The sequence below is a fragment of the Emydura macquarii genome, unplaced genomic scaffold, assembly GCF_026122565.2.
Source record: "Emydura macquarii macquarii isolate MOO-44397 ecotype Brisbane River unplaced genomic scaffold, CSIRO-AGI_Emac_v2 contig_587, whole genome shotgun sequence".
NCBI lineage: Eukaryota > Metazoa > Chordata > Testudines > Chelidae > Emydura > Emydura macquarii.
This window is the reverse complement of record NW_027130724.1, coordinates 7,298,637-7,324,411: the sequence shown is the minus strand read 5'-3', so window position 1 is coordinate 7,324,411 and position 25,775 is coordinate 7,298,637. Positions and strand designations below refer to the sequence as shown.

At 42.5% G+C, this 25,775-nt stretch overlaps 1 protein-coding gene and 1 long non-coding RNA gene across 5 annotated transcripts in view; one reads left to right on the top strand and one right to left on the bottom strand.

Moving 5' to 3' along the window:
- Positions 1-16,178, bottom strand: part of KCNQ1 (potassium voltage-gated channel subfamily Q member 1) — a 519,714-nt gene extending 503,536 nt beyond the window's left edge. For 2 of the 4 annotated variants that reach the window (XM_067540610.1, XM_067540611.1), the window contains exon 1: positions 15,778-16,178. In XM_067540610.1, coding sequence (XP_067396711.1) covers positions 15,778-16,178 — 401 coding nt within the window. The remainder of the gene's footprint in view (positions 1-15,777) is intronic. The other 2 variants (XM_067540612.1, XM_067540613.1) reach the window with 1 other exon arrangement.
- Positions 15,672-20,175, top strand: LOC137148092 (uncharacterized). The gene is made up of 4 exons (XR_010918436.1): positions 15,672-15,810; positions 16,917-17,137; positions 19,641-19,711; positions 19,887-20,175. It is a non-coding gene; the product is annotated as an uncharacterized lncRNA (long non-coding RNA).
- Positions 20,176-25,775: the final 5,600 nt, after the last annotated feature.

The following is a 25,775-nucleotide window of genomic DNA, read 5'->3' as shown; positions in this document are numbered from 1 at the left end:
GAAATCATTATTGTCTCGTACAGAGACCCACCTCATACAAATTACCAATGATATGGACAAGGCCAAACAGGCTATTACCAAATTAATAGATGAAACCAAGGAACCTTCAGCAGGCCCCTGGGTAGAAGTCGGATTACAGGGATGCATTGTTGTACAGGGAATTGCAATAGGAATTATCCTTATCCTATTAGGATGCATGCAGTGTAAAATTAACAAGTATAAGCTGAAACCCAGACCCAACCAGGTACCAGATAATAACGTTGGAGAATATGTATCCATGGTACCCATGATTGTCAGGCACTAGGACATGGAAGACCATCGTTATGATACTCTTCCTCCACCATGAGCTATAGGAGGAGGTGGTGAAATTACCTCTTCAAGCAATTAACCATCCGTATCCACACTTGTGTGATGGGGTTCATTTTGCAACCACCTCATCAAAGGGGGGATTTGTAGCCTATAGGACTAACCTGTTTGCTTGCATATATATGTCTTTCCTTATAGATTTAAGTATTGTTTTTTATTATAATTGAGTCATAGATTCACATTAAAGTATTATAGCTGTAATGCAAGGTACCTTACAGGCCACATCCTGTAGAAAAGCTAAGGCAGTTAGCATACATATGTTCAGGACCTTTGGCCAGATGAGTAATGATGAGTTAAAGGATAAGACATGTATGGTTATAACCTTTACCCTAGATAAATCAGGAGTCATCAAAACAGGGGGGGGGGGGGCTGTCTCAGGTTATGCCCGGAGTAAACTTCACAGATGCACCACAGAACCCACAAAAAGAGCCAGAAATAACAAAGTTGAGATAAACGAACCATCTGGAAAGGATGTGGATGTGTCATTAATACGCATGAACCTGCCAGCCTATAGAATAAGTATACCCTAATAATTTGGGGGTGAAGAATCCAAGTTTGGACTTAGAAGGAGGACCCATATTGCTCAAGGTATAAGAAGGGGCAAATCATGTTACTTGGGGCGATCGTCAGCTACTCTTTCTTGAAGCTTCTTTTAGTTAGTGTATTAAGATTCCTTTGTTTATACTTAGTATTATTTGTACTGTTAGTCTTAGCCTTATAGCTCTTCGCTCTTGAGCATTGCCTAGCTCTCCACCCCTCTACTCAAGAGTTGAGGAACCGGACATCTCTCTCAACCAGGTCATCAGCGAAGGGTGTGAGTATATTAATCCAAAACATACCGGAGAAATACATATATCACATGAGTCTCTAAAATAAGACTATATTATCCATTATCCATTTGAGTATTCATTTTCTTTTAATCAGTCATTTTTCTATCATTTTATGTTATTTTAATAAAAGCTTATAAAATTATCCAAATTTGGCTATCAGTGTGAACATTCCTGTCATTCACCCCAGGGTCCCTATAAACTCTTCTGGAGCCTGATTCCAGGACAAGAACCTCATTATCTTCTGATCAGATCAACTGGCAAGCCTATAACCCCATTCAAATGACTAACACATCCACAATCAGGCTACACAACTACACACAGAAAGTGGATCTCCTCTTGCTGCTTCCTTCTCCCCTCGACCCCTATCAAAATCCCCTTTGTGCCAGGAGAAAAGGAAATCTGAGCTGGGACCCAGGAATCCATGGGCTCAATCCTCAATTGTGTGAAGATGAGGGTAGAAAGGAAGCTGTAAGCCAACTTTCACGCTCTCCCACTCCTGTTCTGGCTGGGGTCTGTAACAACCCCCTATTTAACTTAAAGAAACCTCAGGGCTGCTTGTAAAATGCCTTCAGATCCTTGGATGAAAGGAGCTGCAGAAGGATTATTATAACATGAGTGTAATGGAATGTACTCGCCTCTCATGAGCATCCCCGGTCAAGTGTGCACACCTGCACTCTCTTAAATTGTGGTGGGTCTTCGGTGACTCAGCCCTCTGGCCAAGTCACACAGTCTATATGTAAAATAAAAACCCCTTCCGGGGTAGAGTTCGATGGGGGACCTATACCAGTACCCCTCTGTTGGTCTTTTTTCCCTGTAGCCCTCCCGGAGGTCAGGCCCTTAATTAGTCTAGCAGTCTTTAATTGGTCTTGACCCTGGCATCAAGCCGTACTCCAGGGCTCCCTCCCTGAGACAATGTCCTTGTCCCCGTTGGGTTTTTTAGGCCCCAGTCTCCTGCTGGGCCACTAAAAGAGTTCAGTTCCCCTTTGGCGTGCATTAAAGTCCAAATCACTTTCCCACTTTCTCTACTCCAGGTACCAGCCCAAGGATAGCAGCCATCCACAATGTCCCTTTAACTATACAGTGTTGCTGCTATGATTCCCTGGGTCACTTCCTCACAGCCCCAACACCTTCTTCACCCTGACCTTACGACCTTGTACTGGTTGAATCCCAGCCGCCAGCCCAGAGTTCCTGTTTGCTCCAGCCAGTCTTTGCCAGCACTGCTCTGTTGGAGGTCCTGTAGCTCGCTCAGTTCCTCCCTCCCACCCTCAGCCAGCCACCCAGGCACACTCCAGCAAGGAACTGATCTCATTTTGACCATACAGCTCTTCTTATACTAGCCTGCTAGGCCCTAAATTGGTTGCTCCCTGCAACTTCTCTGATTGGCTGCTTTCCACACAGCCACTCTAGGCAGCTTGGAGGACCTCTCCACTGCCTTTTTTCTGGGTTGGGTGTGGCAAGGCCATGAGGCCTCCAGTAAGGGGCCTCTGGACCAAGTCTACCCAATCACAATAAGGAAAGCAGAGAATATGGTTTCCTTACCTTTCTTACTAAACCAACACCCATGGTTCCTGTTTGTGTTTTTAAAGCATGTAATAGAGAGACTTTATCAAGAAACTCACATCACCCTAATAACTTCTCAAGTAGCCACGTCAAACCATCAGAGGACAAAATATCACATTGGCAGTAAGATGGCAGTGAGTGAAGGCTTGTGAATACATTTGCTTTCCAATCATCATCATAATTTGAATTACAGTAAAGGCCCATTGTGCTAGGCACTGCACAAACATATAGGAAGATCCAGTCTCTCTGAATGAAGAGTACAGTCTAATCAACAGATTTCTATTGATCTTTCTGTGGTTCAACAAGCCCAATGAACCTATACTGCAACCATCAACGTTCCAACGTATCTGAATCTCCCATTTGACCTCTTGATAGGGGCAAGATGTTTTCTTCCTGCAGCTGAGACAGTATTTTTCTAGCTGGAACTGAATGGCCAACCACCCACAGGCTTTACATCAACCCACTAACATACTTTCAATTGTCCATTAATCACAAAAGTCCGTTACTACACAGTTTAAATTGTCTGCAAAGCATGATGCATGTGCATAGTCACTGTCTTCTATTGCATATGTTGATGTTGGCACTGTTTGCTGCAATAAATCCAGGGCTCAGATACCTGGAACTAAGCCAAATTATTTCATTACAACAACCGAATCACCACTTTTGCTGTGATTCGATTGCAATGAAGGTTTTCAAAGAGGCCTATCTATACAGAATTGCCTATTTTTTTTCCTAGAAGTTGTGGAGCTGCATAGAGTACAACTACCAGACTTGCCCAAGCAACCATTTGACATGACTGTGGCAATGTCAACATGATGTCCATTGGTTTTCCTAAGATCATTCATGTGTGACTCTTCAGAAGGCTGGCAGAATAGTTTTTCTGGCGAAGAATGCCTCACAAATAGAATACCACTAAGTGCATACAGAGCACTTTAATTGAATTATATGGATGGTAATGTTCATCAGCTGCTCCCAGGAATTAGAGGACTGGTATTCCAAAAACCATTCTCACATACAAAAGAGACAAGTGTAAACTATTGTTTTTTCATGCTCTTATGCCAAGCCCACACAACTGGTATATGGGCTGTGATAACAGGCAAACTTTGGGGCACTATAATCCTACATTTTTCCAGTCACTTTCCGTTTGAAGGACCTTATTACAGGTGGGGTTAGTAGAGCTGCCTGTTTATAAGGTGGCCTAACATTTTGTATCAGAAGACTTGGTTTTCAGTTGCATCAAAATACACCAAACTTGAAATTGTCCATGGTGGGTGTCTGCCTCGGGCCGATTTTTTTGGAAAATTTCAGCCAAACAGTTCAGCAGTTTCCAAGAATGAGGTTAGTGGGAAAAACATTGTTTTCCCTTTTTTAAAAAATTCAAGGGACTTTTTTTCTTTGAGAAGTTCTAGCTCTGCTTTTGAGTAGGGACTTGAAATGTGGCAGGAAGTGGCCTGTGTGACAGGTATGTGCCTATCCCAGTAAACATGTGCTCAAATTTGCTTGTTAGAAACCTTTGAAAATTTTCAGTTCACACACGGTCAGTAGAGGCTTTCTAGAGCTTTGCAGCTAAGATGCAGACAGAATTTGTCAGCACTGAGCATGCTCCAGCCTAGGGCTAAGCAGGACTTTCCCTGCAACTGGAGTTCCTGGCTGCTCAGTTCCGGGCACCGCAACTGAAGTCAAAAGCCAGGCTCTCCTGTGCTCTTAATGACACCACTGTTAGGCCTAAGTGCCCTGGAGGAGGAATCTGCCTGATTTGAATGCAGAGCGAACCAGAGCTGGATCTGGGGACGGAGGCTGGTGGGAGAAAACTGGGACTGCAGGCTGAGGGGGAGGGGGAATGGAAGAAGAGATGGACTGGGAGTTGGGGTAAAAGGGAGCTTGAGACTGGATGGACAAGACAACTGGGACTCTAAGCCAGGGAGAGAAACAGTGGTGTAACTGGGGGAGCCAGTGTTATGGAGACTAAGACTGGGGGGAGATTGGACAAGGCAGCTTGGACTAGGAATGAGTATGGGAAAGGGAGGTAGATCTGACAGGGAGCCAGGCTGCAGGGGTAGACCGGGGGAAGGAGGGAAAAACACTGAACAAGGAGCATGGGGAGAGAGAATGAGACAGTTAGGAGTGGGGTGCGAATGGAGGCTGGGAAAGGAAGAGAGATCAGATAAGGAGGAGGGAACTGGGAATGGCTGGGCATGGAGACTGAGACTGGGGACAAGCCAGGGAGGAGACTGGGAGTGACAAATCTAGGGCTGAGACTAGGACTTGCTGAGCCAGGAGGTTGGGACTGTGAGGAAATGCTTGAGGAGTGGAAACTAGGACTGGCAAGGTGAGGAAAATAGGATGAGGAGCCAGGGGTGGAGAAAAGACGGTACCAGAGGGAATGAGGCAGAAGGATCAAGCTCGGGAGAGAATGGACAGAAGAGTCTTTGTCTACAAACTGCCCTCCTAAGCCTGGAATGGAACCCAGGATTCTTGAGCTTCACCATTCCTCTGTTGTCAGAAAACATCTGTGAAACCCACCAAAAAAGTGTCCCATCCACCTCTTGTGCTGGTCCACACAGGGGATGACAAGCTACTACTGCTATCAGTTACTCACAAAACAATCACGTTAAAATATTATTAAGGTCGCAAAGTCAAGCATTGAACAATTAGGAAAGGCCAGAATTAATTTGACCTGCTTATGCATATTCATTATGATATAGTCTTTAATTAGGCTACTATTTTTTCCACAGCACAACCGCAACCATACACCCCATTTCTGATGCAGTATGGCCCTGCTGAGCTTGTCAGAGCCAAGATACCACAGCACACAATGTCATGGTGTGGGGCTTTTCCACGTGACTGCTTCAGGCAGATGTCTTAAAGCATGAGTTCAGTAGGTTCTGACATTGCTCCTTCAATCTTCACTACTACTACTAAAGCTGGAGTTTCCTCTCAAAAAGCATTTTAATTACAAAACCTCCAGGACTCCACCTTCCTTCCCTTGACTGACATTTGCGCAAAAGTCATTTCCACAGTTTCCTCATTTAATACAATAGAAACTGGTAGTATAACTGCCATTGCCACCATGGCACCAACCAATATTGAGCAAGACTAAAGTAATTTTTGCTGCTGCAGGGAATTATGTCAATGCTTCACTGTACGGTATCTAATTTTGTATTGTTCTCCCTGATAGTGTTCTTTTAGTAATTAGCTAGTAAAGAACAAGCTAGTAGTAAAATCAAACCTATTTACATGGCTTAGAAGTGTCTCCCATTCCTCTTACTGGTTCCTGCCAGTGTCCAATTCGGTACTATTCGGAAAGAAAAATTAGAACCCCCTTAATCTTGTAATAAATCTGTTATTTCTGAGCTTCCATGAGGCCAGAATTCAGTTTAATCTCTTAGTCACTGGAAGTCATTGGCTTATGCTGAATTAAGAGTCAGATTGTCTTAAAACAAAAGCAGATGTTATTAAAAATTAGAGAAAGAATGAAAGAACAAGGAAGTTCATGCAAAAAGCACACTCATGCCTTGTCATACCCTATGGAAATCTTTGTGAGGACCTAAACTTGAATTACACTATATTGTAGTTAAAAGTCTTTAGTCTATCTGACCCCATAACAACAAAACTCCCTCTCTGATGGAGCTTAACAGATTAGATGGTCCTTCAAAATGTCTCAAATTCGTGTGTTTTATAGCCCCCAGCTTAGTTGCCATGTGTCAACATATAGCATTATTCATTCCCCAATACCTGATCAGAAGGATTGAAAGCTGTTTGAATCCAGTTTGGATGCTTCTTGTTTCTTTCTACCTCCACACACGGTGGCCATGTGTGCCACAGGAAATCTCTCATTAACAAAATGATGCAGTTTAGGTCTGGGATATCAGTTTTGGATAAACAATACATTTTCCTTGTCCTAAACACACATTAACATCTAAACAAGGTAAGTACTCCCTTCCTTAGCCCACACAATCATTATAGCCTTTTGTTCAGATTCATACCTCCTAATATACATGTCTAAGGCCTCTCTGGATTGGTTCCTGCTCAGATTGGGTTTGAGTTTACAGCAGTAATAAGAATAAGTGAAAAACCAGGTATCCAACCAATTTTAAAATCATGTTATTGTTAACCACGTAAGTCACGTTCTCAGACACTGCTGTTACAAGAAGTATATCTGGTTGCTTCAGCTTTGCAAATGGCCCTGACCCAATAGTACTTTGTCTTCAAGTGGTGTTCTATTGCTGGACTGTTTCTTCTTTACCTCATCCACAATGCTGGATCCAGAACAAGTATCAGCAACTTCACATCGCTGTAACAGCAGTCTGGATGAGGATACAGTATTGCAGAGTTTGGTAGAGTGGAAATCAAACAGCAGTGACTGGGGCCCATTAACTTGGATTGAAGAGATATTCTTGTCATTATGTAAACCATGAGAGACTAAGCTGCATTCAAAACTAGTTGACTAGGCATTGGGCCAAGCAGGGAAGACTTATTTGAAAGCAGTGAGTAAGGTTTGCTTTTAACGCCCTCTATTCCAGAGAATATAGTCAGGGTAAGGTGCTACTGTACATTAGACAGGCACCCCCTGCTGAGCCCTCTTCACCATACAGCCAACAAATTAGACTGTAGACTAGGCAGAGAATGAAAAGGGGAGGGAGGGTAAGAGCCTACATGGAACCAAGAGACAATACTACTGTGTCTCCCTTTCATCCTCACCCTCCCACATACATATCCCTTCTCATCTGTGCTGTCCAAAATATAAATGCATTGCCACTGCACAAGAATAACCCCATGACGGGAAAGAAACGAAGTGAAAAACAAATACTTGTCATTTCTAGCACTACAGAGAATCAACGTGCTGCTAGAGGGTATTACAACAGCACCTAACACAGTGGGGTCCTGGTAGCTCCCAGGCACTACAGTAACACAAATACATAACAATCACAACTAGTGCTTAAAACCAACATCTACCCACCCGGACCTGTATGGAGGATAGAAACAGAGTAATCCACTCCATCCTCTGCTTGACAGCAAGGATAACCTACCTCTCAGTAGACACTGGGTATTCTCCAAAAGAATAAACAATTTACGTATAGTTCAAACACAAAACTTGACCGTGATACCAGCTGTGCATATTGGCAACATTTTTTTAAACGATAAGGTGATTTATAAGACTGTAAGTATGTAAAAACACTACTCAACTCCAAGATAAATGAGCTTACAAATTGCTATAATTAACAGAAGGCAACACTGTGCATTTATGGATTTATATTATGTTACAAAAGGGAAGGTTCTGCTTTGTTAATCTCTTTGACTTCGTTCATAGCTACTACAAAGTTCACAAGAGAAATTCATTTCATTTGGCTTCTGCAAAAGCTTTTGATAATGTCTCACCTGATAAGCTCCTTTTTAAAATACAACCTGTGCTAAGTGGTGGTTGAGACTGAAGAAAAGAAAGCTCTGTTGCAAAAACAGTTTAAAAAATGATTAACAAAAGCAACAATGGTTTCCCACAGGGATTAGCACACAGAACACTATTTTCAACTCTACATAATTGACCTAAGCAAAGAAACTAATAGTATTCTTTCAAATTACAGACAGCAGAATGCTGAATGGTAGCAACAGGTGCTATTTAATCTGGGAAAAACATAGTTCATCTTTAAGAACAAGACAATATGCAGTTTAGCAATTAAGATATATTATGAATATAAAGCATTATAATTGGGGCTCAGGATCATGAATGGAACAGAAAGTAAATATGGATTTCAGCTTTAAATATTAGGTCCAATAACGAAATTCAGTGGAGCCCAGTGATAGCATATTTTTTAAAATAAAGAACACTGGAGACAAATATAGCACAGTGCAAATTATTGTGAGATTATACAATTCTGTTAAAATTACAGCAATCTCCTCCTGCACCAACTAAGAATCTATCAGAATTTCCCTTACGACCGTCTGATAAAAAAAAGGTATAACATGTCAAGAGAAAAACATACTCAAGCCTGAACCAAGAGCTCAGTTCACTAGGTGATCTGGAGTTACTTTTAAAAACAAAATATCTACTAGTTTCAGTGCTTGCAACTTCACAATAATTTCATAATAATCATCAATGCTTTTTTTGTTTGTTTTTGTTTCTTGGGTTTGGCGGAGATTGTGTGTTTTGAGGGTGGGGGTTTAAACAATTGCTTGCATTTAAAAGATTTAAATGTATCGCTTTTTTATGATATGGCTTTCCTTTTTAATAGAGAAATATTAAGGAACTGACTTCAAACTACAAAATCCAAAGACACTTGTAGTGAAGTCCAGAATGCTATTCACATCCTTTGATTTACCAACCCACACAGTTATGAAAAATTAGCAAATTGTGACTCTACATTGCAGGGTTTTAAAAGTAGCCTCTTGGCTCATGGCTGCTGGCCAATCCGAGTCTATGTAAGCATCTTAGATTTCAAATAAACTAAGTCATAATCATGACTGATTAAACCTGAAGTATACAAAGGCAAAGTAAATTGAGCCAGGTACATATGCAAGAGATTGAAGATAAGATGGAAGCTGGTTATCGTACACAGGAACAGAAGAGTTGCCATACCACAGCAGGCCAATAGTCCATCTATTCTAGATTACTGTCTCTGGTAATGGCCAATACCTTGTGCCTCAGAGGAAAATGCAAACTAAAAATACGATGCACCTAGCCACAAAACAGTACTTATAATATATAATACTGAAAGCAACTGAAACTACCAAAATAAAAAATCCCACAACAAAAGTTCCTTTATTTCAGGGGTTTATCTGATTTTAAACTATTAAAGTAAAAAAGGGGCTCTTTCCTCATGTATTGTCAATAGATTTAATTATTTCATTCATTCTTTGCCTCAATGGTTCTGCAACTTTTCTTTGATTGTGAAAAGTCAGTTCCAACACAGGGGCAAAGATAGTCATAGGACTTCAGAGGCCCTCTCCAAAGAATGAATTTAATCCCTTCCTGCTCTGATATCCTTTTCCCCCATCAGGAGCACAAATAGCTACTGCCACACACACCCATGTTACGTCTCTATACTGATATTTAGAAGGTGGATGTCTTTGACAATTGACGCAGACACTGGGAGGCCCATGGGAACCACACCAATTCCACAAAACATTGGGAAATTTCTCTGTAGCACTGTCTTCCTTTTCTCAGTTGTGATTCCTGCTACAGCCATGGGATTGGCACTAATGGTAGGATCTTCCCTACCGTGTAACGAGGTTATGGGATATGTTCTCATGCTGATATGAGAGAACTGATTCCCCAAGTAACCTCTGCCTGTTTTCATAGATGCTATACAGCTAAATCTTTAATTACTGAGCTAAAGTTTTGTTTGCATTAGTCGTATTTAGTGTATGTACTCTAACTCTTACTTGCCAAGGCCAAGAACAAGAGATGCATTAAAATAATTAAACACAATACAACGTGGGAACAATTCATCTAGCAGAAATAAGATTTTCTATTACCTCTGGCTCATGATTCAGAATTTTTATGTAACTGTACAACTTATTTGGTTATAAATGAATAGAGGATTCCCAGTCCAACTCTCCTGACAAACTGTGCCAATCACCTATGATCGCTGAATACAAAATACAACATTGCTTGGGCACCAAGACTTATTGCTCATTCCGTCTCCTTTGAGATGGTTCCTCTGCTTGGTCTGGATGAGATAAGACATGGATCCTGCAAATGGCCTGGGCAGAGTCCAATTGTCTTAATCACTGGCTGCCACTTCTGCTTATCCTGGATGATTAAAAAAAACAAAACAAAAACGAACACCTGGAACCTCTAAAAACAGCAACTGTCAACACCTCTTTTGGTGAGGGGAATCTGCCACACTATAGAACATGCAGTAGCCTGACCAGTAACAAAGAAACAAATTACTCACTGCTGGAGACCTTGCAAACTATCGTCCAGTATCTAACACCCCTTTTCTAAGCAAGCTAATCGAGAAGTTAGTGACAAATAGTCTCTAATGCCAACTGTCAGCTGCCAGAATCCTGGATTCCTCTCAAACAGGCTTCAAGCCAATGCACCAACGCAACAAAGCTGTATCTGACCTCCTTCTGTTCCCAGGCAAGCAAAGCACATCCAGAGTCAACCTGCTGCAACTCTAGGCAGCAGTTAACGCTACTGACTCCTGTCCTACCTTCAAGAGGCTGTAGGTGTGACTAGAAACGCCCTGAAATGCCTCAGGTTTTTCCTTTCAAACTGAACCCCGAGGGTCATTATGGGAGCTCTTCCTTCCCCTCCAGAGCCCTTACTTGTACAGTCCCACATGGTTCAAACTTCTCCTGATGTTATTCAACATCTCTGTGGAACCCTTGGGAGCTGGTGACATGATACAGGCTGAAGTGCCAGCAGTACGCAGACAACATCCAGGTCTACATTTCCTTTATCATCAAATGTAAACAACACCATATAAGAGGCCACTCTAGCTATCGGCAAGCTACGAAGCTGCCCAGGGCGACAGATATGACCCGGTGACCCTTTCATTGTGACACATCCTTCTGTAACCACCTCACCTGCCCTCAGATGTTCAATTTAGTTCACAGTCATGGGGTCCTTTCCAACATTTTGGTGCTACTGCATAATCAAATAGCCATGACAGCAAAAAATACCCTCTTTCTAGCCATGACTGGCCAGAAGATTGATCCCATGCACTGAGGCACAGACCGATCAGAATGATCTATGCATTTGTTATCTCCACATTTGAGTATTGCAAATCATAGCTTAAAACAAGGCCATACTCTCTGAAAATGCACCATTCTGTACAAGATGCAGGAGCCTGCCTGCTTAATTACACAGGTGACAGGGAAAACATGGCCTTGGTTCACCTGTCCCTGAATACAAGGTCTGTATTCTGTATACAAGGTCCTGTTCAAGGTCTGTGTGTCCTGATATTCATAGTTTTCTATGAGATTGGCCTATGATCTCTGAGAGGGCACCTTTCCCTCCATGATAGTGATCTCCCAAGTCCCGGACAGCTACAGCCCAGAGCAATTCAACTGTTGTCTAGCAGAGGGAAGTTCGTGAGTACAGGAGACAGAACTTCCACAGACACTGAGCCAAGAGCAGTAGAACTCACACCCACAAGATGCAACAATAACCAAGGCATTCACCACATACATACTAAATGCAGAACCCTTTCTTTCAATTTTGTTTTCCCTCCGTAAGTTGTGCACATAACACACAAAAACAATAAACTAATCAAGCTATTTCTCCTACAAGCTGGGAAGGCAGAAAGAGAAAGAGGCAGTGTGTGTGATTGATATTTCTATTTTTAAATATTTGAAGGACATGCAGATACTATGATGAGTGGAGAACATATAAAAAGATAGATGTGAGGTGTGCTATGTAAACTAAGTCTGCTAAAGTCCCTGCAGCTCACCCACAGTACATCCAATTCGATTAAAGAACCTCAGCTTATCTATACCTCCAGTGCCCCACTTCCTCCAGTGTAGAAACTGGATCAGAGCAAAGGCCATACTAGATTAGACCAAAGGTTCAGCTAGTTTATTATCCAACAATCCCTTCTGCCTAACCTCTGGCTTTTGGTCAGAGGTGCCGGCCGCCTTCTTTTTTCTCCAGCTCCATGGCAACTCATTGCTGCTTCCAACTAGTCTAGCACCTGGCCAGGTTTTTTTCCCCTCTGTGGAGGCATGGAGGACTTTTTCCTCTCAGCCACCACTAAAAGCTGCAGTCGCCTCCGGCTGCTAGAGGTCGTCATCTTGGCCCAACCCCACAGTGGAGAACAAGTGTGCTAAGGGTTTGGTTTGGGAAGGATGAGAGCCCTGAGGAGTTCAAGGAATCACAGGGAGAGAGGCAAGAGTGCCAGAGGCGCATGGACTGCAGATCAAAAATTCTGGAGGAACCCCAGGATGAGGGCAGGATTGCTAGAGATGGTGCAAAGAAAATAGTCTCTCCTGTGGGCAGTTGCATACAGAAGAAAGTATAAGCTCCCTCTGCTGGTAGAAACCAGCAAGTGGAGGGTTTCTAAAAAAAAAACAACCCAAAAACCTTTTACTTCTGAATGCCAGTCTGGAGAGGAATGGGAATGCACTGGGGAGGTGGCACCTTCTGTTGTCTTCTTATAGCCACACACCAGACATCTATCCATGCACATTGAGGTGTCTGAGAACATTTAGTATCACTGTCACTCATCAATTCACCAGAACAGTTCTTCTGGAGCAGTGGATGCTCACTGGGGCCAATGTTAATGCCCTGCATTATATTCCTTTGAAAAAAAATAAAAAGCTTTCTGTGCACACCATAATCCCATCACTAAAACATCTTAATTTAGCTCCCCCCCCCCCCCAACCCAAAACAGCAAACAAGACCAGCCCGCCCTACCTACTAGCAACCCACAAAATCCTATTTAAAAACTTAGGGCCAGATCCTCAGATAGCATATATCAGCATAGCTCCATTAATCTGGCCATAATGTTTAAATTAAGGAAGCATGGAAACTATTTCACTTCTTTCTTCGGTTGTATAACTCCAAATGTGTCAAAATCCCCCACTTAAAAAAAAAAGACAACAGAATTGCTCCATTTCTTACTGAGGAGGGAACTGATGCATCCCAGATACTGTTTAAACCCTTGGATGTAGGTTTACAATATGAAAATGGGCATGCCTGTAAAACAGCAGCATGAATGTCACTGGCATCTTTCTATTAAGGGCTTGGCCATGGCTTCTGCTCTTCAGGTGACTTCTGCTCTTTCCTACACCCAACATTAAGATAAAACTCTTAATAATTTTAGAAGATATTAACGAATATTTTCAAAAGTGATTTGGGGTGTTAATTTTGGGGACATACAGCACTGAGATCTGTAGATGAAAGATTCTGTATGTAGTATATAATACTATTTATAATCTTATTCTTTATTTCCAATAATAATTTATTTGATAATCAGAATTCAAATTTAAAAAGTCACCCGTTATCACTAGAACTGACTTGGATCCTATTCCTAGGACTGGGCCCTTAAACCAAAGATGCCAGTTTAGACAGAACCTGCCTTATCAGACAGAGAAACCTCTGTATTATGCAGCTTTCAAACATGATTTTATGACATACAGACATCAATTTTTCCTTCATCCACTGGATCATTTTTTACCCAAATAAACCAACCCAAGACATCCCCAACATTTTTCGTGGATGTAATATTGCAAATTGCTCAAAGGCTCTGTAAACCCTTTATAATATCGAGATTAAAAAGCATTAATTTTTCATGCCTCCATTTGTAAGCTGCTGATGAGCAACAGAACTGATCCACTGATGTGTTGGTTCAGAACTGGCACATTGTGACAGGACATTATGGACATTCAGCATCTAAATAGAGCTACAGCCAGCAGCTCTAGAACACTCCAAATCTCTCTTGAGGACAATCAACAGAAGCATTGGCACCATTTATACAATGGAATTGAAGTCTGAAGGAACACAATGAAGGACTGTCTCTATAAAACAGAATCAGTCCAGGTGAAGCTACAGTTGCCACTACAACATAACCATCATCTGTCTTCCTCCAGTGGAGCTGCAGCAGCAGCAGAATGCAGTTGCCTAATGTGAAGGGGATGGTGAAAGAAATAATATACTGAATAATTAAGAATTAATCATTTAAAAATCCAGATTTGTCTCAAAGAATGAACCATTTAACATGTAGCTTCCCTTATTTCTTTCTGCACCAACAAGAAGAAACAAATAATGTGTCTAAATTCCCTTCATTTGTAAGGGAAACATCCTGTTATGAAATGCAGCTGATGCTATATTCTATTCTAGTAAATAGGTACTGCAACTTCAGGTGCTTGGATTCAAATACAGATCTGCTGGTTTTAAAAAGCCCCCTCTTACATATCTATAGGGCTGCTTTAGATTCCTTATACACAATCTGGAATGGAACGTGTATGGGCAAATGTTTGATGTTCAATGCTTATGTCTCACAGAAAACCGTAAGTCAAGTGTTGCAATATTTCATAATTAAAGAAATTTAGGTTCTGGAGAAAAAGGTAAAGGTCATGTAAAGTGAAGAGTTGGGATTACAAGATACAGGTGTTGTTACTGTTCGTTTCAATCATTAAAAATAAGTTTGATGCAATCTCTTTTAAAAGGTACTGAGGGCTCAATTCTACTACCCTTACCCCACTTTGAACCAGATTCTCATGCCCTTACCTACACTGACATTTTCCTCCCCCTCTCCCCTGTTGGCCAAGGGTCAGTGAATAGCCCCCCTGATTTCAGTGGGACTACTTGCAGAGTAAGGCATTATTCAATGGGAGCAAGGGTAACAGATTCAGGCCTAAAATAATTGTTCAAAGAAGCATTAACAGACAGTTAGATTAAACTGCCCTCTGAAGAGCAAAATGTATTTGCTCCGGTAACATGGCTGGGAATGAGGAGTTCTCAACACTTCATGCCTTGCTCAACAAGAACAGTAATGAATGAATGGAACACATGTAGGTCAAACACATTCATTAAAAATAGATACAGGCCAGACTAAAGAAGAAGATTTACATTTACTTGGCTAGGTGGATTTTATTTGAAAAACCCCACAGGAGAGCAGTTTAGGTACTGCAGAAGGCGCACACAGGCGCATATACACCTGACCCAGCAGAGTAGCTTTTTCCTCTGACAGAGGGAGAGCAACAACAAACTACTAACAAACAAGGTAGGGATGTGAAATTTACCACCGATTGCTTTGTAAATCAGTCTCTCCCTGGAGTCTGAATGCACTGAGCTAACCTGCCTGTTTGTCCGTTTCAAGGATAAGTCAGATCCTTCAACAACTGACTATATAATCACAGCCTCAAAGCCTAAGGAAGCAGGCAAGCCCTGCTCTCCCCCCTTGCCCGAGTGGTGCCTTATGGCAGCAGCATTTGACCCCAAGCGGCTGTCAGGACATCAGGGGAGAAGGACATTAGAGGGCAGCGAGGGGGCCGGGCGCACCGGTGGCTGATCGCCCCACAAGGACACGGCAGACCCCAGTGGCGCCCAAGGGGAGCGAAGCTGTCTACTCACACGGTGAAGTGGTACACGAAGCACTTCCAGCCGGTGGGTCTCTCTAGGAAGTTATAGACCCTGCCTTGGATGTTGGTCCTGCTCAGCAGCGGTCGGCGGATGCTGTAGATGGAGACCCGAGGGTCCAGGTTGATGGGGGGCCGGGGGCAGTCCGTGTTCACCACCACCATCTCGCTCTTGAAGCGCGGCTCGCCCCGATCCTGGTCCCGGGGCTGGCTGGAGCCCTGCTGCGTCGGCTCCTGCTCCTGGGCCGGGGCAATCGGGGCGTAGTGGGCATTGGGGGTATTTTCCGCCAGCTCCAGGGCGGAGGGCTTCTTGCTGGGAGTCATGCTGCCTTTCCTGGCCACGGGCAGCCGTCCCAAGCTCCAGCGTCTCTTCTCGGACTTGGGGGAGGAGGACATGGCCGGGAGGAGGAGGAGGAGGAGGAGGAGGAGGAGTGTGCGCGATGAAGGAGGGAAAGAGGCAGCGACTGCAGGGGAAGGGATGCAGCCCCGGCGCTGAGCGGCGCTGCTCGGGGGAAGGAAGGCGGGAGGCACAGGCAGCCACCGCTGGGGAGTCTGACACACGCTCCCTCCCCCGCTCCCGGAGCGCTCCTAGCCCGGCCCACCCCGGGGGACGGCCCCCGCCGGGAAAGGTACGAGGTCTCCGCCCCCCCGCCGGCTGCCACCCGAGGGAGGCTCCGAGCCCGGGTCACAGCGGGAGCTGCCCGGCTCCTGGGCATTCCCCGGCTACTTGGCACAGGCGCCTCGTTCCTGCGACTGGGGAAGAGAGAGAAGCCCGGGCCAGGTTCACTCGGGGCCCGGTTTAAAAGCCGGGATGTTTCCCCCTCTCCCTTAGTTCAAGACGAGAGCCGGCGATGGGCAAGTGCCCGCTGCTGGGGCTGGGACAGGCAATGCCCCGTCCCGCCTGGCTGCCCGGCGTGCTGCTGGCATCGCTCACCCCCAGGAGCAGGGCCAGGCTGCTGCCTTGGGGGTGGACCAGTTGATGGGGGTGCTGATTTGGACCTGCTAGCAGTACCCGCACCCTGGGAAAAGAAAGGGCCCCTGTTGTTGTTGGGGTTATTTTTTTCCACTAGATTGTAGGTGGACTCACATTTAGGGCCAATTTTCAGAGGGGTCTCTCGTGTGTCCTTGTTTCAGCCAAGCAGGGAAGAAAAGGCCCTCTCCAGCCCCTGTTCAGCTGACTAACATCTATGGGGATAGTGGCTCCAATGCTGTTGCTGATTGCAGCCTTTTCTCACTGGAGTAAAGGGGAGAAGAGGACAGCTCCCAGGCTCACTGGCCAGCCACCAGGACAGAAAACAGCTGTATTATTTCAAGGGCTGCAGTAACTTTTTCCAGGGTGAAAGTAAGATGAGCAGGTGAGGGGGCTTTACATCAGAGGGGTCTTCCTGAGGAACAATCCCTTTCCAGGGCTGAATTCATGGGGTGGTGACAGTGGGGCAGGGCTGCGACTACAGCCACAAGGTACTTTACTTGACTTCTAGGTGTAAATAATAATGTATGTCTTAGACTTTCATGCTAAACTGTTCTTTTTATTATCTCAACTCTCCCCACACATTGCATTTGTCCATTTCTTCCTCCACTTGCATCCACTCTGATATGTAGATTCTGACAAGTCCTGCTCATCAATTCTCCCCCCAGAAGGTTATTCCATCGGAAAATGCTGATTGGTCAAAATGAAAATGTCTTGTGGAGAGAAGGTTCCTGCCAGCTTGCCCACTTAGCTCCCAACTCTTCAGTAGCCCGACGTGGCAGGCTGATGGAGAGCTGAGAGCTTGGAAGCTCTGGGAACACCAGCCCTCAAGTTCCCATGCTGTCAGCTCTTCAGCAGGGCAGGCTCGCAAGGTTCACACCTCCAGGGCAACCTGCTAAGCAGACTGCCCCTAAACCAGAGACACCAGGGCATGCAGGGGCAGTGACTTCTGGGCAGCCCACCACTCCAACTGTACTAGAGAGAGGAGGCCATTCCCTTTCCCAGAGAAATTCAAAATTTCTGATTTTCATTCCAAAGCAGAATCAAACCAAATTTTGAAATATTGAAATCCTCTATGCAATGGAATTACTTTTCTCCACACAGCTCTAATTGTGAGGTTACTGGCACAGGGACGGTCTTCCTTGTTATTTCTCTGTAACAGCACCCATCACAATAGGATCCTGGTTTTTGATTGCCATTCCTAGGTGCTATCATGATTTAAATAAATGATGAATAGGTGGTTGAACAAGAAAGGAGAACTAGAGAGTAATATATTTTGCCTCTCACATCTAAGACCATAGTTGATTCTCATTACCACCTTTAAAAGAGGTTTGCTTTTGTGAAGGCTCCCTGCTATATGTGTTTGGCCAGTAATGTCAGGTTATATGAGGGCTTGGCCTAGTTTTTCTGTCTACTGTTTTAGCAATGACTTACTTTACTATGACAAATTGTTGCACACCACAGTTACAAGAGCCTACCTTTCAGCAATTAGCTAACGATTTCTATTCCCAGACCTAAAGGGGAGATTTCCCTTTGATCTGAAGCGCTCTTTTTTCCCTTCCAGCCCAGAATAGAATATAACTAGTTAACATGCATAGCTGTGCTGAGTTCGTGGGCGATACTTGTGCTTATACAAAAATGTTATGGTAAGATAAAGGGCTATATAATGTTAAACAAAAACAGTCTTACTAATTGCAGCTCCATTCAAGCCAGGGTGAGCAATAGTGGGTGATTGGGCCAGATACTCAGATGGTGTAAATGAGCATGATTCTATGATCTGGTCCATTGTCTATTAAATGAAGAAAAGCAAAACACCGATAAAGGGGAAATATGCAAAGCTTGTCTTACAAACAATGAAGACTAAATACGTCTGCTTGAAAAATAAGTTGACAGTGATTGTTTTCCATGAGAAAAAACAAACAAGATTAGCAGGTCACCTTAGCAAAACAGCATGCCAGAAGAGGGGAAGTCTGCCTTTTACCTAATCTACAAGCAGCCAGATTGTGCCTAATTGGCACTGATCCATGTTGGGGGTGGTATGAGGTCTCACTATCTGTCAAGGGCTTTCTCTAGGGAGCTCCGCAGCATGTGGATAGAATCCACATGCTGTACTGTGGTGTAGCATACCACCCTTCCTGCTCCACTGACCACTACATGGGTGGGGACCAGTATTGTCCCTTTTATGGTACCATGCACCCATATTCTCTCACTATGAGAGAATAGACCTTGTTCTCCCCCAAGTGCACAGACTGTGACTGTGCCCGGTCCTTGTGCCTGGGATGTAAGGGGGACGAGGGAAGCTATCCAACCCTGTGACCTGTACAAGGGCCATGAAAAATCTGCCCCTTATTATAGCCAATTTTATGATTCAGTAATAAGGTTTTGGTGTCTAATCTAGTAAAAATGATCATTTGGTTTTTGGAATAGCCAATGGAGGTGCTGATAATGCAAAGAGGAAAGTTTGGGATTTCAGTAGAAATGGAATGATGCCTTCTCTCTGACCACGAGTACCAACTTTCTGAGCTCAGAATTGGCAGGGATTTTAGTAACGTCTGATTGTGGTGTGGCCAGATTGTGAGGGCCCCCCCTTACTTACCTGAGATGAGCAGTTACCCATACGAGTAGGGTACTCACAAACTAACCTTTTATAAATTGCCAATCTCTTTCATTACGGGTTACTTGAGCCCAGTGTGAAAACTGAAAAACAATTCAATTACCACCCTTCATTAGTGGAGGCCTACCACAATGGGGTTCTGGTCCTTGACTAGGGCTTGTAGGCCCTATGATGGTAATATTAATAAAGTTTTGATATGGAAAAGTTAATCTCTGTTTTTAAATAAAATAGGACATTTCTATAAAAGCAAGACATATCTTTCTGTCCTATATAGGAACCTCTCTCTGGAGATTAAAGAAGATTAAAATGTCAAGAAAAATAAGGGGCAACGAAGATGCCTGAAATGTAAGTTTTAAATTTGATTAGGATGCTCTTTGAAACCTGAGTAATTGTTTTACGAATACTGTCACATGCTTTTATATTTTCTTAATTAAAACATGAAAGGATAACAAAAGAGATGATAGGTTTTAGACTTGGAGTGAGGGGAAACTTTTATATAACTCAAATAATTTCCTTTCAGCATACAAGAAAAGACAGAAGATGGAGTCATCCTGTTACAGAAATTAAAGAAAACTAAAAAGAAAGAAAAAAAGAGGAGCATAGTTATATTTAAGTATCTATAACAAATAAGAATTAAAAGTGATACTAAATGATGGAAAATATGACCTAGTGGGCTTAACTGAAACCTCATGGGATGATTCTCTCAAATGAAATGTCAAAATTGAGGTCTTAGCACCTGAATCCAGGGAATAATTACTTTAATTATAATGTAGAAGAGTCATTAAGTACCCGATATTTTATGAACAATATGAAACATTTTCAAATATAAACAATTACATAATATGTATGCACCGATACAGTTTCTCTCTTCATTACAAATTATCCTTCTCTCTATATTAATTTATATATAATTGCTGTATTTTGTTTCTATTTTACAAAAGAAAAAAATAATTTAAACAGAAGAAAACAAAATATCTGAGAAGCTCAGTATAGATAGAAGAGCTAGGAATAGAAAGAAGAGGTGGAAGAGTATCAAAAATGTTTACCAAGTCAGTCAGCAACGCTTTGATAATGAAGAGAGTAGTGAAATACTTTGGATAAGGAGGATACAGGGAATTAAAAGTTAAGGAGGAACTGTAATACATCAAGCATTGCCACTGCTGCTCAGCAGTAATTACAATTTACCATCTATGAAGAACATAATAAATATTGAAGAATCAGAAAGGAAAGGTTGATAGCCATAATATTGTTAACTTATTGCAACAGGGTACCATGTTATACATTTGCATCTGGAGAAAGCTTTGCATCTGGAGCAACATTCGGGGTTGGATTTTAAAAGGAGACCAGCACCGACCTAACTCTGCTTCCATTGAAGTTTATGGCAAAATTCCCAGCTCCATTGACATTGATGGGAGCAGAGTTAGTCCATCATTCAGCACTCCTGAAAATCACATCCTGAGTCTATGGTAGTCTGTGGTGGAGGTTTTGTCCCACCTTGGGGCTGTTTTTATATTCATCACCCATATGTATAGTTAGATGTGATACGTATTTTTAAGGTCTTTATGATCTGTTGAATTGTATATATTATAGTTATTATACAGCATAAAAAATGCAGCCACATTTTTTTTTTTATCATTGCTGAATATTTATAAGGCAGAGTTGCTGCAGCAAGTTTACAGAGGAGGGACACGCTGAACTCTCTTTGTGCAGTTAATTCCCTGTATCGGCATTCAGATTGAAAACGTACTGTTGCTCTGTCTTCCCTGAAAATCAAAACACTTACACTGGCAACTATAGACTTCCGTGTCAGACAAAGTTTTTCAACGTAACTAAGTTTGACTTTGATATCTGCATTCTAGCTGTGGCTGCTAAGGGTTTTTTCCGTTTTCTTCTTTTTTTTTTTTTTTTTGGTGCTATTTCCTGTTTCACGAAAACTTCTGTGCAGCTGGGGGGGTGGGGGGGGGGGCCAAAGAAGTTTTTTGATGTAAACAAAACTTTCCATGGAGAAACAGCAAATTATGTTTTTAACAACAATAACAACTCGCTTAAAAATCAGAGGTAGTGCCTAGCTGAACTCCACTCACTGTAGAGTCCCCTGGTTAATCATTCTGTAAGAAGTCAGTCTAAAAAGCCAACCAAAGAAATAGGTAAATGTGATTCAGTAAGGAACTGAGCAGTATTGCCCTTCAGTGAAATACCGAATGTTTCAGACACTTTCATACATTAACATATGCACAGTATTGCAAAATCTCACAATATTTGCTCTTTTTCCGAGAACCCCAACTCCTGGAGGCATGAGAATCTCAGCTTTCCTTAAAAAAGAAAAAAGTTTCTAGCCCCCCAGTTTCAGAGTAAAGCTTGAAAACAAGATTTTCAAGGATCAAAAACCAGAAAGCAAATAAAAAGAAACCTACATTTGTTTTATTTACGCTTTTTAAATCTCATTATTTTAAGTATCATGATTTTTGAAGGGTTGTCTCATTTTAAATGCATAGGGTGGACAAAAATGTATACATGCGACTGCTTGGAGTTTGTGTGTGTGAGTGAGTGAGAGAGAGAGTTTTAAATTGTTAAGTCAAGATCTGCCCTCATACCAGACTACTAGAATCAAACACTGAGATTTTCAAAGCTGCCTACAGGACTGGGTCATCTAGTTATCATTAAAAACTAATGAGGACTGAGTGTCAAGATCCCCTAGGTCAGAGGTCCTCAAACTTTTCCTCTTGTGCCCCCCCGCCCTCAGCTGTAATAGAATCATCCTCACCCTACCCCACACTAGCCAGGAGCCGAGAGGGGGATCTGGTGGCTGGTAGCTGAGTGCAGGGGCTGGGAGTGGAGCTGGGGCCACAACTTCAGCTGGGACTGGAGCAGAGCTAGGGGCACAGCAGGGCTGGGTAGCGCTTCCTCCCAGCGCCCTAGTGTGCACTGGCCCAGGCCCTGTTGCGCCTCCTGGCATGCCCTGCAGTTTGGGGACCACTGCCCTAGGTGATGTAGAATTTGTCCCAGTCTGTATTATATTTTAAACTGTGCAGCACCTGATGGTCTCAGAAGTGGGGTGCATCATAAATACAATTACTACAATTCATTTCTTTTAATTTTTCAGTATCCGGGTGAACTACTTTAACTAAGGCCTGGTCTACATTAGAAATTTTTACTAGCATAGCTATGGCAGTTTGGAACGGGTGTGGGGGGAGGGAAATCCCACCCCTAACCAACAGTGTAGACACAGTTACAGTGGCAAAAAATCCTTTCAGCAACATAGCGTATTCCATTCAGGGAGAAGTTTAATCTACACCAGCAAAAAAAATAAAAGATCTTTTGCTGGTATAAGCTGTGTTTCCCAAAAAGGGAGGGGGATGTTGCTGATATGGCTCTACCAGCAAACCTTTTAAGTGCAGAGAAGGCCTAAATTTGATACAGATGAGGAGTTGAGATATTAGCTTTCTTTTTTTGTCATAGATTAGCACAGGGACCTTGCTTTTACTTGGTATTCAGCTGGTGTAGCCACACCATCGCCACCCCAAAATTGACAAAACAAGACCTCAGTTTATACCAATTGAATTCATTCTGGTTTCAAGCAGGGATAATCTCTACCTATGCATACAGTGGCTTCTCTTGTCAAGCTGTGACATTTGTACCAGTGTAGCTACACTCATCGCTGGACACGGATTGCTGAATCGGAGTGAACACTAAATAGACAAGGCCTTACACATTTCTTCCCTTTAAATGCATCTGTAATTCCTGTTATTGCACCTATCAGTTTAAGAACAGACCTCATAGGTATGTATTCTATTTCATTCGAAAATCCAATAAGCTAGTTTACTGTTCTTGGAATATTATGTTGACATACTAAAATTTGGGCTCTCTGCTACTGTTTCAGAATTTTAGGCTATGTTCTTGCAGACACTTATGCATGTGCTTAACTTTAAGCATGCACCTCATTCCTTTGACTTCAGTGGGATGACTCGCATGCTTACACATGTGCTTAACTTTAAGTATTTGCTGACTGGGACCTTATTTTGTTACACATGGTGGAGGAAGCAGGTTAAAGGAAATTCCTGCTTCTTTCTACCTTGTCTGCACACTGGGTATTTGCCCTGATTTCAGCCATTGCTGGCCAGCTATTGCTGTAGCTGCACCAATGCAAACTTCTCCTTTAGACAGGGGAAACTAGTATTAAACTACACTGATACAAATTGCTGTTATCGTGGTATCAAGCATGTGGCTGTACTGGTGCAAAATAGGGGCTCCGCCCATCTACACTAAAGTTTTATTGTAGCATAGTTACACTGGTGGCTGGAATCTAAGGGCAAACCTCAGTTCACTTTTGATCTTTTAGTCTATTTATTGTAACTAGACTTTCCTGGCCTCTCAAGTGACGACAGCGTGACACTACTAATATCTTACTCAAGTTATTGTCAGGGAAAGAATGACTCATATTACAGCAGTCACTATAGCATGGATGTTATGACTATCAACCCCAGTTACAGACACAAGGTAGGTACTTGACCTGACACATATTTACGTGCACTCAATACATAACAACACAAGAGTGTGCTGCCAATTCCCTTTTAATAGCCCTCCTAGGCCTATTTACACTGTTATTGTTTTATTAAAATTTCTCAACACTCCTCCCACCAGTTCAGTTCCACTGCTAGGAGCAGTAGTGGAAACAAGGTACCACCATTCACCAGAATTTTAACCACCGAATCATTTAGAACCACTCAGTGTAGAATCAGTGATAGATAGCAATGCTGGGAAATATTAGGGTGAAAGGACAAGTGTAGACCATAGTTCTAAAGCATATTATCACAGCTGGCATTTAACTCTGGAAGTACAACAGTGGAATGCTGATAGGCAACTAACATATACCTGCCTATTCTGAAATATTGCCTTCTTGTGGCAGCTTAGATGTCTAACAGTATGAGAGAGAATAGTTCCTGACATGACTGAGCAAAGTGTGAGCAGACCCAAACATGTATCTGTGTTCGAAGTCCATATTAACTGGTCACCAGACTCATAAACAGACCGAGTGTGAAAAAGACACAGAACAGCTTTTAAATGTTTGTTAGTATGATCTTATGTTAACTTATTTAAAGAAAAATGGGAGACAAAATAGCTGACAATTTAGAGGGTTTAAATTGGTTTGAGCAAATACCATTTTTGCTTAGGTAGCCTATTTTGACTGCAGATATAGATGTAAGGTTGGGATGATGGTTGGTATCGATAAATAATCTTGTTACAGGAAATAAAGAGAAACATATTATTTAGCACATAGGAGAGATGGCTGATAAAACTTGAGTTTGGAGGCTGTTTGGATAAACAGCCAGAAGACTGAGCTATTACGATTATCAATTTTTAAGGGCTTCCCGCTGTTGGGCAGCTCTTATGCCCATAACATCTCCTACCTAAACACATGGAGCACGCATCTACCTCTATACACTTTTTCATCCCTGATACCAGCTCTTATTGTTTATGATTCTTCACTGGCTTACATGTATTGGGGGATGCACGCAAGTCTATTATTTTTGCAGGAATTTTAATGCTTACAAAGTGTCCAGGATTTAGGTCCTAAAGCACAGACCCAACAAAGCATTTTAGCATATGAATATTCCCACTGACTTCATGTGCTTCAAGTTAAGTATATGCCAAAAAGCTTTGTTCGATTGGGGCCTAAATTTGCATGATGAAAAGTATTTTAAATATTTGCTATTTGTTCTGTAGGCTTAGTCCCCTCTTTCACATATTAATTAGTGTTTTCGTATCCTGACTGGATGACGGAAACTGTTATCAACAGGAGAATGTTGCAAAAAAGTCACTTCCAGTTCAAAATTTTGATCAAGTGAGTCTTGCAAACTTTTCCTCAAATACACTTGCTTCGTAGGTCTGTTCTTGGAAATGAAAATTCACTTGTACAAATATTAATGGAAAGTTCACAAAAAAGACTGTGAATACCATCCTGGTGAGTTTCTGGGTTGTATTCAACAAAGATCACAAATGATTTCTGCACTCTTTGCCCAGTACTAGTTGCTGCTGCTATCACTGTAACTGAGAGCTTTTATCTAATTTAAAAAATGAACATAAGCCTTAGATATTTGTCTATTTAAGAGGAGCAGCTCATTTTATCCAAGAGTCCTACTCAGCGGGAGCTGGAAATGCCTTCAGCAGAAGAGCACCTTCTTCGCTGCTTCCGTTTTTGTTATTTTTTTTTCTTTGTGATTAAAGCAAGGGCTGGTGGGACAAAAAGTGAATAGTTAAGGAAAGTATTATAAAAGCCTGCCTAAGCCCAAAGAAAGAGAGACACTAGGCTTTGGCTAGGCAAGAGGAAACCATTCTCTGAGCTGGGCTCTTTATTTGTGTCTCAAGTCTGTTTCGACAAATGCCAACCTGTTTTTCGCCCTGCCCTTTA